At 41.5% G+C, this 13,257-nt stretch overlaps 1 protein-coding gene across 1 annotated transcript in view; it reads left to right on the forward strand.

Annotated features, from left to right (window-relative positions):
- The first annotated feature begins 512 nt into the window (after positions 1-512).
- The window catches only part of PDIA5 (protein disulfide isomerase family A member 5), a 213,777-nt gene continuing 201,032 nt past the window's right edge, over positions 513-13,257 (forward strand). The window contains exon 1 of the mRNA XM_034422861.3: positions 513-766. Within this exon, the coding sequence (XP_034278752.2) occupies positions 593-766 (174 nt within the window). The 5' untranslated portion in view covers positions 513-592. The remainder of the gene's footprint in view (positions 767-13,257) is intronic.

Here is a 13,257-nt window from a genome sequence, read left to right on the forward strand (position 1 = left end):
AGTGCTGTAGATTTTTTTCTTTTCTTTTTAAAGCTAAAGATTGGAATAGAAACCTGGCTGTTTTTAATCATCTCTTTGCAGGGCCATTGACACCCCTAACAGGAGACTAATCCAAGGCAATACATGTTATCTACAGATCATAAAAGGGAGAAAGGGGTCAAAGCCCTAGCCATTATTAACAAAACCATCCCTGAAGGGGAAACCCCCCCCCCCAATAAAAGCAGTCGATTAGAAGGACTCCGATCTGAGATGTGATTTGAACCCGGGCTTTCCCGGTTGAAACATTCCCCCCTCTCTCCCCGACCCCCCCTTCTCAACCTACTCGGAGGGACGCATCTTTGCTCCAACTCACTATCCTTCTTTCCCCATTTCCCCCCCCCCTCTCCTCCCCCCAATGAATGAGCGCCTCCCATTCGGCGACGTACGGGCGTTCTGATTCTTTCTACCACCTGTTTCCTCGCCCAACCCGAGCCGCTCACACGGGCGGAGACTACAGCCCCCAGCATGCACTTCACCGCTCACTCTTCGGCTCCAGTACGGTATAGCAGGTTTTTTTTTTTTCTGTTTTTTTTTTTTTTTTCCCTCTCCCCCCATGGATTGCGCATGCTTAACCAGACGTGGCAGCAGCCGCTCGTTCTTCCAGCGCGAGCGGGAGCCGGAGCTTGAAGCCGGAGCGAGCTGGGTTATGGCTCAGCCGGGGCGCAGCTTCAGGGGGGCTCCGGTCTGCGGAGGGAGAATGCTGCCGCTCCTGCTGTTTTCTCTCTTGGTGAGCATCCTGCTTCTGCGGGGGGGGGGCTTCTCCTTTTGGGTGGGCGATCCTCGAGGGATGGAGCGGGCGAGTTTTTCTGCGGGCGCTTGGCATGGGACCCCGGGAGAGCTGCCTGTGGGACAGTCGGGAGCGGTGTGTGTGTAGGGCTGTCGCCCGAGTGTCATCCAGAAGCAGCCGGCGCAAGTTAAGCGGGAGCTCCGGCAGCGCCAGAAGTTAAACTTCTTTGGCCTCGGGAGGCAGGGGCGGGGGCGGCTAGCTCACGGGAGGCGCTGCGGTTGGAGCTTGCGAGGCTCTCTCGCACGGGAGAGAGTTGGCGGGGTGGTTGCCTCCAAGAAACCCGGGCGCCCTTCCTGCTGAACGGCTCCCGAGGCTTTGCCTGGCTCCTTCCCGAGGACCGTTCCTTAACGCACTTTCTTTCTTTCTTTCTTGCGGGTTTATTTATTTATTTATATTTATGTTATTATTTATTTAATTGGGAACCGGTGGAAGTCATCACCTATTCTCTGTGAGGTGGGATGCCTGTGGCAGTTCCAGGTGTTGGCTCTCAATTGCATCTAGGGAAGAATCTCCTGCGTGTATTTTGCTCCTCTGCAAAACAAGACCCTTGAGGATGAAAGCAGAGGTCTACTCACCTCATAGTCAGGGCTAGGCATGCAATTGTGTAATCGCTGGAAAGTATTTCTTTAGTGTGTGTAGGGCAGGGCGGGGGATTTCCCCCGGGTAAATGTGCCTATAGCCTAAGGGTTAATTGTTGGAGATAGTGCTTCAGACCTGCTTCCAAGCAACAACAACAAAACCCACCAATATCCGGCTGCTTACATCCTATTCTGATGTGGGATTACTCAGCAGTAAATCCCACTTGGATGAACTCCCAGATCCATAGAATTGCTGTTGGCTTGATCTTAATTATGTTTATTCAGAATTCTCACTCTGTTGGGTTGCGGTGTGGATTTGGGTTTTCATTTTATGTAAAGGACCATTCTACAAATTCTGGTTAAAAATAGCTAGTACTGTATATAAGAATTGCAAGTATTTCCTTCAAAGAGGTTGAGGATGGAAGATTGACAGCCGAAATTTACATGGGTGCTTAGATTTGTGACCTTGTCTGCAATGCAACACATTTCTCAGTATTTGTTTTCCATTACCCTTGATTCTCTGGACTTTTTCCTACCTCAGTCTCAAAACAGGAACACTTCGTGAATGTGTTTTTTTTTTTCCATTTCCTCTGTCATTTTGTAGACTTTTTTTTAATGTTTACTATTAATGCTTTCTGTTATTACAGTGAAGTAGAAGACTGTCCTTCAACTAGAAGAAAAACTCTCCTTGTTTAATATTTATTTTACACTGCTATATTCAGTCCTATAATCTGTTCTAGTTTTCCCTCCATTCAATTGTTATCCATAGGATAAAATGTAGTTGACAATGTGAGTTTCAAGAGGCACTAAAATGAGAAGCAATTCTGGAGCTATGTCTATCCTCACCCTTCTGTAAAATCACTCTGCATTGTTACATTTCATATACAAGCTTTTTCACTGAAGGTTTTGGGATAATTGAGTTAGCTTTGAAGTTCTGAACATTGAGAAGAAAAGCTTTATCACTTCACATTGAGAGTTATCAAGGAAAAGTGTGCATACTTTAAATGCAGAGAACACCACAAACTGTTTAATCATACTAACTTTTTAAAATGGAGCTCTTTTTTGTGGTAGAAGAAAAAGCTTTTAAAACTCTTAGTAGATTCTGTAAAAATCTTAACATGAACAATGAAAAGTGAATGCTTGTGTGAATTACTGAATAGAACTAAACTGCCTTTAAACCCTTGACAAATAATATTAGAATAAGTAACCTTTTAATTTTCTGTCTTCTATTAAGTCAGAAGTATAGTTCCAACGCAGAATGATGGAATGAGAATCCACTATTCTGAATATAGCAAACAAAATATTTCTGCCTTGCTTTCTTTCTCCCTGTTCATTTAAGTTTTATTTTTCCTGGGAGATGGGAGATTCACAATAGTGGACTGACTGGCTATCTTTGGAAAACTAGAATTGGTTGATCTTCATTGATCCTTGTCTCAAACATGAGCTTTACCTGTTGACTTGAAAAGACAGAAATCCAAATGAAAACCTGTAAAATAGTCTTTACCTGTAGAGTTGGTTAAATAGTGCTAAAGGCAACCAATACCTGCGCTAATGTTTCATTTCTTGGTAAAATACATTCCTCATTCAACTTCTAAGAATTTTACCAAAACTCTTTATTGAAAGACGACCCAAGTTGTGAAGCGTTTCCTTTTGATATACTACTGCTACTCTGGAAGAGTACTGCAACTAGGTTTTTTTTCAGGTCAGAGACATTTTTGCTAGGTGCTTGAATGCAAATATTTCTCAGACCACAGATGGAAAATTCTTCTAAGATGAGCAGGTGTAGATATAATTTCAGTTTCATTATCAACATCTTTTCTGAGAATTCCCCTGTGATGTTATTTGAATCCCATTTTTCAGCTTGTCTATTACAGTCTGACTCCTCTTTCCTTCTGTGTTGTTTTGTTTGCATGTACAGTACGAAGCCATAGTTCGATTAATTTCAGTTGAAAAAATTACAATGGTTCTTCCCTTTCTACGGTGCACAAATCGGATAATCCTACTTTTCTAGTCCCTCATCCAAATTAGTAATAAATACAGAGCAGGTGGTAGCTGTGAGTGTGACCAGGTAGCTGTTGCACAAGTTTATCTTGTACACCAGTTGTAGTTTTTCCTTGACCAGAATGCTCTTAAGACAGTCACTTTTTTTTTTTTTTAATTTGATTTATATGCCGCCCTTCTCCGGAGACTCAGGGTGGCTTACAATGCATTAAGCAATAGCCTTCATTCTTTTGTATGTTTTTATACAAAGTCAGCTTATTGCCCCCACAAACTGGGTCCTCATTTCACCTACCTTAGAAAGGATGGAAGGCTGAGTCAACCTTGAGCCTTGGAGAGATTCGAACCAGCAGAAATTGCAGGCAGCTGTGTTAATTACAGGGTGCACTAAACCCCTGTACTATCAAGGCTCTTATTGTGCCCTAGTCGCCTCATAAATGGACTACAATGTGCTTACATGTTGTTTCCCTTGAAGACCATGCTGGTCTTCAAATGCAGCAGCATAAGCAGTAATGAATGTTTCTCATTATGCTCATGTCCATTTTATTATTTTCACGAACAACTCAAGGTGGCAAAATATCCAACACAAGTTCCTCCTCCCTCTTCCCGTGGGGTAGGTTAGGCTGAGAGAGAGTGACTGGCCCAAAGTCCCAGTGGCTTTCATGGCTAAGGCAGAACTATACCTCACAGTTTCCTGCTTTCCAGCTTGGTGCTTTAAACACTAGACCAAATTGGTTTTAGTATTTGCTTGTAGCATTTGTTGCTACACAAGCTGCATTGGTTACCTGTTTGCTTCTGGGTGCAATTCAAGGTGCTAGATCCGTGATGGCGAACCTATGGCACGGCACACAAACCTCTCTCTGTGGGCACGCACACCATCACCAGCTGCTCTTCTGGTTTCTGGTGTGCTGGCCAGCTGGTCTTCACGGGCGCCGGAGTGCCAGAAAATGGCCTGAAAAATGCCCCCAAAACGGGGCATTTTGGGGGCTGTTTTCAGGCTGTTTTTTGGGGGCGTTTTTCAGGCCAAAAAAGGCCTGAAAAATGGCCTGAAAATGCCCCCAAAATGGACCAAAAATGGCCTGAAAACGGCTCAAAAAATAGGCATGCAATCACCGGCCAGCTGGTCTTCAGGTTTCCGGCACTCCAGCGCGCACACATGCACACACATGCATGCACATTCCAGTTTGGGCACTTGTTGTCGAAAAGGTTCATCATCACTGTGCTAGATATTAGATCTTTTTTTTTAAAATTTGATTTATATGCCGCCCTTCTCCGGAGACTCAGGGCGGCTTACAATGCGTTAAGCAATAGCCTTCATCCTTTTGTATATTTATACAAAGTCAGCTTATTGCCCCCACAATCTGGGTCCTCAATGTACCTACCTTAAAAAGGATGGAAGGCTGAGTCAACCTTGAGCCTGGTGAGATTTGAACTTGCAGTAATTGCAGGCAGCTGGTGTTAATAACACTGTTAATAGCAGTGCTTTAGTCTGCTGCGCCACCAGGACTCTTACATCTTCAGGGCCTATTGCCAATTGTTTCTGTCCATCCAGTGCATTCAGGCAGAGAGAGTATGCTTCAATCCCTTCAATTAGATGTTGTTTTGTGGGACTGAGGAACCATGCCTTCTCTATTGCAGCCCCTGCCTTCTGTAGCAACAACATCCCCTGGAGATATGCATGGATTCCACTCCCCAAGGGTTCCAGAAGTCCCTTAAGACATGGCTGTGTTCCCAGACCTGGAACTAGGGTGTCTGTGGAGCCTCTGTCAAGCCTTTTTTTCCTCAGTGTTAGGACTGCTGTTTTGGTTCAGGGAGCTGTGTTGTTTTAGTTGTATTTTTCAAACCATTGTATTAGACATGCTATAAGCTTCCCAGAGGGTTTTTGTGGGTTTTTTTTTAAAAATTGAGTGGCCTTGACAAATCTAATAAATAGTGAACAAGAAAAGAGGCCTACAAAACATCGGTTTATGCTTTCAAGTTGTATGTAATTGATGTGCAAACTTTGGTATAATTGTTTGACAACTTCTCCATCCGTCTAATGGTGGTGTAGTCTAGCCCACACTTCGCTATATTCCCAGCTATAATCTAATGGGGTACTTTGTCAAATCCTTTGTTGAAATGAAAATGCATCATGTCTGTCACATTCCTGTGGTCAGTTAAACTGGTCATTCGAAAACATACCAAGTTGGTAGGTCATAATTTACTCTTGATAAATAAAGAGAGCACTCCATGGCTTAGGGCCTGGTTATTTACGGGACCGCCTGCTGCCGCAAACGGCCTCCCACCGGCCGGTACGCTCTCACAGAGAGGGACTCCTCCGGGTGCCGTTGGCCAAACAATGTCGGCTGGCGGCCCTCGGGGGAGAGCCTTCTCTATGGGGGCACCTACTATCTGGAACGAGCTCCCCCGGAGATATGGAGAATCCCGGATTTATGCACCTTCCGCCGTGCTCTCAAGATCTTTTTATTTCACCAGGCTGGTCTGGCCTAACCTCTCCCATTCTCTTTTTAATGTAAATTTTAATGTAAATTTTAATGTGTTCTTAACTGGGGTTTTAAATTTGTTTTGGGCTAAATTGATTTAATTCGATTTTACTTCTGCTCTTAAATTTTTGTATTCTATGTGTTTTATCTTGTGCCTGTTCACTGCCCTGAGTCCTTCGGGAGTAGGGTGGTATATAAATCAAATAAAATGAAAAAAATGAAATGAAATGAAATGATCAATGCTGGCTCCAACCTAGCAACTGTTGGTAGTCTTTTCCAAATGTTCACTGCTTGTGTCAGTTGTTCTGCTTATTTCCATTTGAACACAATTGTAGTAGTACATGAGAATGACCTTGAGAAACAGGTGAAAAGATGCTGCCTAGGGAACGGAACAGTTGGATAAGAGAAAGGATAGCCCATAGCTGCTAATGGGCAGAGAAGGAGAGACCCTTTTCTCAGGCTGTAAAGGAGATGGGAGATTTGTACTTGCAGACTTGTTAATGTAACCTGTCTGATCAACCTGGGAAGGGTGATACACATTCCATTTGGGGAGAAGACAAAGCTAATTTGGTGTTGAGGAGCTCTGACCTTCCCCAATCACTTGTTGCTGTGCTACCATCTTTTCTTAATAGTAGTCCAATCCTCATATCATTGACAACCAGGAAGATCTTTTTTTGTTGCTTGCGTAGAGCTTTCATTCCTTTTGTACTTTAGCCTTTCTAATGGAACTAATTATTTCTGAAGATGTTAGCTATTTGCTGGTAAGCTTCCTCAATTATTATCTTCCATTTCCCATACATCTTTCTTAATTCATAATTCAGGTGAAACTTCTTATAAATCCACAATAGTTTCCCAATCTGCAGCACATCCATCCATCCATCCATCCATCCAGAGGTGGTATTCAGGTGGTTTGGACCGGTTCAGGAGAACTGGTAGCGGAAATTTTGAGTAGTTTGGAGAACCAGCAAATACCACCTCTGGCTGGCCCAGTCTCCGCTTCTGGCTCACTGCTCACCCCACCCGCCCGGTTGCTATTTTCCCTGCTCACGCTGCCCTGCCCTGCCCCACCCTGCCCTATATCTCTTGCCTTCACCATGCAGCCCAGCTAATCTCCATGCCTTGCCTCTGCATCTCGTCCCTCTGCTCACCAAAAGTAAGCCTGCTGCCCACTCGCCCTTCACCTTGGGTCGGGGCCCAGAGACACACCATTCTACGGCTCTGGACTTGGCCCGGAGCCTCCACCCGCTCACCTTTCACCTCAGCTGGGTCAGGGAACGCACCATTCCCCCGCTCCGGCCTTGTCCCAGGCCTCCGCCCACATGCCGCTGCCCCCCTTTGGCCTCTAACTACAGCCCCCTGGGGCGAAGCAATTTATTTGGCCTATGGCCTGCTGCACTAGGCCGAAGGGCTGCAGGGTGTCTGTGGAATGGGCGCAGGAGGGCCGAAGCAGTTTGGGAATGGACCGGACAGTTCTTACCTGTAAGAAGTCCCATCCGGAAAGCGCTGCAGTGGAGATTTTGCAGCCGCTTCTTCCGTCCCTTGCTGAGCATCCCTCGCTCGCGGAGATGCTCCATGTGCTCTCTGGGTCAGCAGCTGCTTCTCTCCACTGCTGCTCTTGCTGGGAGAGCATCTTATGTAATTTAGCAGTTGTGAGCCACCACTTTCCTCTAAGTCCCATCCGGAAAGCGCTGCAGCACAGAGAAGCAGCAGCCATGTTGATTGCTGTTTCTCTCAGCCGCAGCGCTTTCCAGATGGGATTTAGAGGAAAGCGGTGCCTCACAGATGCTAAATTGCACAAGACGCTCTCCCAGCAGTGCAGAAAGAAGCAGCCGCTGCCCTGGAGAGCAGAGATGGAGGGGAGCAGGCCCTGAAAGGCTGCTTGGTCGAGCCTCGTTGCGTGGCGGAAGTCACACATGCGCTCACTCACATTTTCAGTGAACCGGTGGTGGAATTATTTGAATTCCACCACTGCATCCATTCATCTAATTTCCATAACTGCCCCTCTCAGCCAATGTTAATGGGCAGCCTAAATTCAAAAAATATATTACAATTAAAATATTAAAAATATTTTAATAAAAACACTAAAAACAGTTTTATTTTTTATTTTGTCTCATCCGAATGTGATTATTGTATTTTTGAAAGTTTCCTTAGCCAGAAAATTTCTGTCCAAGAGCCCATCGCACTGTTTATGGTATATTTTTCCATTTCTCCATCCTTTCTGCCTGACTTTCTTCTGGACAGAAAATTCTTATATCTCGTAATGTCCTTACAGTTCTATATTTCTGAATTTTAAATGATAACCAGCTTTTACACAACTTAACAATTTTTAAATTTTGTACTAGATCTTTAATTATGTTGTAATGTGAAAGAAGACCTCATATACAATACTATACGATAATACCAGTGGTGAAATGTAAAATTTGTTACTACCGGTTCTGTGGATGTGGCTTGGTGGGGGTGGTAGGCGTGGCCAACTTTTTTTTTTTACCTTTTTTTTTTTTACTTTTAAAACCATTTTTTCCTATAACCTCTTCGGCTGAAGAGGTTGTAAAAAAAATGCTTTTAAAGCTGATGATCCCAGCTGACTTGCCTGATCGGTAGAGGCTTTCTTTTTTTTTTTTAAAGCCTCTGATTATCCCAGCTGACTTGCCTGATTGGCAGAGGCTTTTTTTCCTTTTAAAAACATTTTTTCGGCCAAAGAGGTTGTAGAAAAAACGCTTTTAAAAATTAAAAAAAAAGGCTCTGATGATTGCGCGGCTCAGCTGGGCAATGGGGGGGGGCAGGGATTTTTGCTTACCGGTTCTCTGAACCACCCACCTCCATCGCTACTGGATCAGCCGATCCGGTCCGAATGGGAGCATTTCATCCCTGGATAATACTAAACTTACAATTGAGCCCAAAATTTATGTTGCTAAACAAGGCAGCTATCAAGTGAGTTTTGCTTCATTTTATGATCTTTTTTGCCACAGTTGTTAAGCAAATCACTGCAGTTGTTAAGTGAAGGGGCGTTGGTCCTACCTGATACGCTTTTTTTCAGGGTGCGGGGAAGATCATCCAGCAAATCTGGCTTACCCCATTGACTTTGCTTGTCAGAAGCTGGTTGGGAAGGTTACAAAAGATGATCACATGACCCCAGGACAGTGAAACTCTCATAAATACATGCCAGATGCTAAGTGCTAGGATTTTGATCACCTGACCATGAGAATGCCATGACAGTTGTAAGTGTGAAAACTAATTATAAGTGACTTTTTTCAGTGCCATTGTAACTTCAAACAGTCACTAAATGAATGATCTGTTTTCCTTTTACCATTAACACTTGTCAACATAATTGCTTTCTCAAGTGAATTCCCCACACGACACGGCCAAAAGAAGTGAAATGTAGTTTTGTGATTTTTCCTTCCAGTGACATGTTGTATTTGCTTGTTGGTTACCTTTGCTGTCCAAGTAATCTGTACTCTATACTAGTGTTAATATTTATATTTATAATGAATCCTCTTCTTTGGAAAGACAAAGAAGACCTTGTTTTAAGGTCTTTAAAAGATAATTATCAATTGCCCTTAGAATCTTTTGTGCAGATTTGTACTTTCTGAAATCATATGGATATGGTATCTGAAGGATTTGTTCTGCATTTTATTCTTATACAAAATTTATATTAATTGAAAGGGTCTTTTTTTTTAACAATACATAGGATTTTTTTCCTGATATTCTGAAATTTGAAAATTAGCTGTATTAGCTTGACACTATTTAGTCAACTATGCAAACTATGCAACTATAAAGCTGTTTCACTCTGTTTTCGTGGAAATAATACAGTGATGCAAGTCCCATTTTTAACCATAAATAATTCCATTTCACTGTAGCAAAATAGTTTGAATATCATAGATCAAGGATCTCAGGGCAGAAACATGTTCTAACTTCATATTTGCATTGAAAATCTGTACATTGTGTCTTGTATTATAAATGCATGCATCCATGCAATTTTTTTTTTTTAAAAAACTGGCTAATTTGCAAAAAGGCAAGCTTTTGGAGGAATCCTATATATCTTTACTCACGTCTATTGTGTAAGCTATTTTTATATGCATGTTAAAAAGTTCATTCTTTATTTTATCGTGCTTATCTTGATGTTCTGTTAGTGGAGCTATCCATTGTAGCTTACATTTGACTGATTGGAGAAGATATATTGTTGCACTAAAAGCATATTATCATAGCGTTCCTGGTTTGAAGTGAGATAATTGGAGTAGGTAATGAAATGGTGACTTACTGCCTATATTTTTTCTTCAAGCAAAATAATTAACAAAACCAAAAGGTTTTTAACCTTCTACAATCTTAGCTCTCAGACATTTTTGTTATTACTGTGTATTCACACCACTGCTTGAATCAGACTCCAAAGTTGTTTCATGTTCATCATGAGAAACTGGAAGCTGATTTCAGCCAGTCAAGCACTCTGTTATTTACCCAATCTAGCAAGAAAAGCCAAGGGTTGGGTTGATTGACTTTCAATGAAGCATCTTTTTGATTCTTCCCTTTATTTTTTCACAAACATAATGTGTTGATGAACTTGACTTACAGCTTTTTGCGGGGGGAAGAATGTTGTACTGATGGGAGAGAAGAAATGTTGCTTCAAAATCTTTATGCAAAGGTTGATAACTTCCTTATGAGGATGGCAAAACTTCATGGGCCCCGCATGTGGCAGAGCAGGTTTTTGTCCACAGTTCTTGGCAATTTGAAAATAGGAAATAGATTAAGCAATGCCATGTTTGCGTGCATGTACATGCACACGCACATACATACACACTCCCCTATGCAGGACATTAGAAGAGATATCTGGCAGAATGGTTCGTTTTTAGAGATTTTCTTCCAGTACAGGCAGTCCTTGGGGTAAGAATGAAATCCGTTCCTATCTTTAAGTCAAATTTGTATGTAAATTGGAGCAGGCTATTTAGCATCAGTTAGTCAAATATTTGTCTTAGCTTATAGTATTTATTTTCCCACTCTATGCATGTAAAACACTTAAGAAACAACAACGTGATCTGACTAAAATTGGCAGATGGCATTCTCTTTCCTTGAGCCTATGAACCACTGAAGACAAACAGTATTTTCATGAAGCACTGAAAACAGGTTGCCTATTAAAAATGGGCACACTACGTTGTAACACTCATGAAAACATTGCACGGCTTCAGTGCCTTGTTGGGTCAAGGAAGGAGAATGCCGATTGCCATTTTTAGCAACAGGAAGTCCATTCGTAAATATGTGTAAGTCAGACAGTCTTAACATATATATATATGAGTGGTCAAAATGGCTTGGAGAGAGCAGACTCTTTCAATTGTAAACCAATCTCTTCCTGTAATAGCCCTTGCTTGTCCAAACACAACCCATATATAGCAATCTATAGCCAACCAGCTCTAGAGCATCTTTTGTTTTTCATGCAGAGACCTTAATCTAGCAGTAAAGCTATAAAGGAAATTAAATGCTTTCTTTATGTCTAAGTATATTTACCCATGTGGTATGGCTTTATTATTATTAACCTTTTCATCTTTTCTACTCCCTTCTCTTATTGGTATCTTTATTATGATTATTAATTTGCTGTTGTTTTGCAAGTACACCGAGAGCTCCTGCACCAGAGACAAATTCTTTGTGTGTCTAATCGCCCTTGGTCAAATAAAGTATTCTCTATATCTTTAACTTCTCTCTCTGGATAGTGTATTGTACTCTTCCAAGATTGCTTCAATATAGTTGCTTTTTCTCCAGGAGAGGGCAGGAGGGGAAGTCTTATACAGTAGTGACTACACCAGAGATAAACCAAGTATGAGAACTCCATAGGTAGCATAGGAGATAGGTACCAGGGTGGATAAAAATCAATGATTTTTTTTAAAAAATCAAAAAAATCAGATTTTTTTGATTTAAATCAGATTTTTTTTATTTTTATCGAATTTATTTTAATAAAAAACTTTTGGGGTAAAAATCTATAGTAAGATAGTTTTCTATTTAAGATACATAAATAATTTAGTTTATTCAGCATGAAATGGAGCTTAGTTATGTAGCATGAGGCTGTATATTCTGCAACACTGGGACTATCGGTGAGTCAACAGTGGGTCAAAGGAGTAGCAGAGATGACAGTTGCTCTTTAAAAATTATGATTTAAATTGAGTTGATTTAAATCAAGCCTTTTTACTAGTGATTTAAATCATGATTTAAATTGTGATTTAAATCAACTCGATTTAAATCAAATCCACCCTGATAGGTACTCTTAAATGTCTTATTGAAAATATAAAAAGAGAATGAACTTCAAGGATCCGAAAAAAATGGGCTGAAATGATCAGAAGAAAGAAACTGAAGTTCATTATTTAGAAACATGGAAAATTGACACAGAAAAAGACCTAGTGGTTCATTGAGTTTGTTGGGTTTTTTTTTCTTTTTAATTAATTAATTAATTTTTATTTTTAACTTTATTTTTTAATTTTTGTTGGATGATGGGCAAGTATGTTTAAACTCAGTTACTGATGATTGGCGCACTACCTCTACTGGAAGTTAGTTCCAAGCTTCCGCTATTCTTTCTGTGAAGTAATTCTTTCTAACATTACTTCTGAACTTCCGTCCTGTCAGTTTGAGGTTATGTCCCTGTGTTCTTGATTTTTGCTTAGTATTGAAAATACTGCCTTCTAGAACCTTACCTCACACAGAGATTGGTTTCAGCAGGTTCTGACCAGTTCTGGAGAACTGGTAGTGGAAATTTTGAGTAGTTCAGAGAACTGGTACTAAAAATTCTAACTGGCCCCACCCCCATCTATTCTCTGCTTCCCAAGTCTCCGTTGATCGGGAGGAAATGGGGATTTTGCAGCAACCTTTCCCTGGATTGGGAAGGGAAGGGAGATTTTACAGTATCCTTCCCCTGCCATGCCTACCACACCATGCCCATCGAGCCATGTCACACCACGCCCACCAAGCCACGCCCACAGAACCAGTAGTAAAAGGTTTTGAAACCCACCACTGACCTCACACCCTTAATATATTTAAAGGTTTCGATCATGTCCCTCCTTCCCCTTCTGTCCTCCAGGCTGTACATTTAAAGTTATTTCCCCAGAAGTATTTCTAGCTACAGTTCTCCTATTTTTCTTTGTATGAGATCGGATTCATACCACAATTGGGTGCTGATGTGTCTCCATTGAAGTTATTAGGTATGAATTTTCACAGGTAATGGGAGGCAATCAGTTCCTGTCCCTATTATATATTTCAAAGATTTTATGACCAATTTAATTTTAAGGTATTAAAAATATGTCAGAAAAAGGTTATATAGTGGCTTTACTATATCAGCGGTAGCCTGCAAAATAGACTTGAAAATGTCTGAAACTTAGTGTTCTGAAAACTGATAAAGTAA

This window comes from Pantherophis guttatus, chromosome 1, assembly GCF_059756535.1.
Source record: "Pantherophis guttatus breed Tessera chromosome 1, ASM5975653v1, whole genome shotgun sequence".
NCBI lineage: Eukaryota > Metazoa > Chordata > Lepidosauria > Squamata > Colubridae > Pantherophis > Pantherophis guttatus.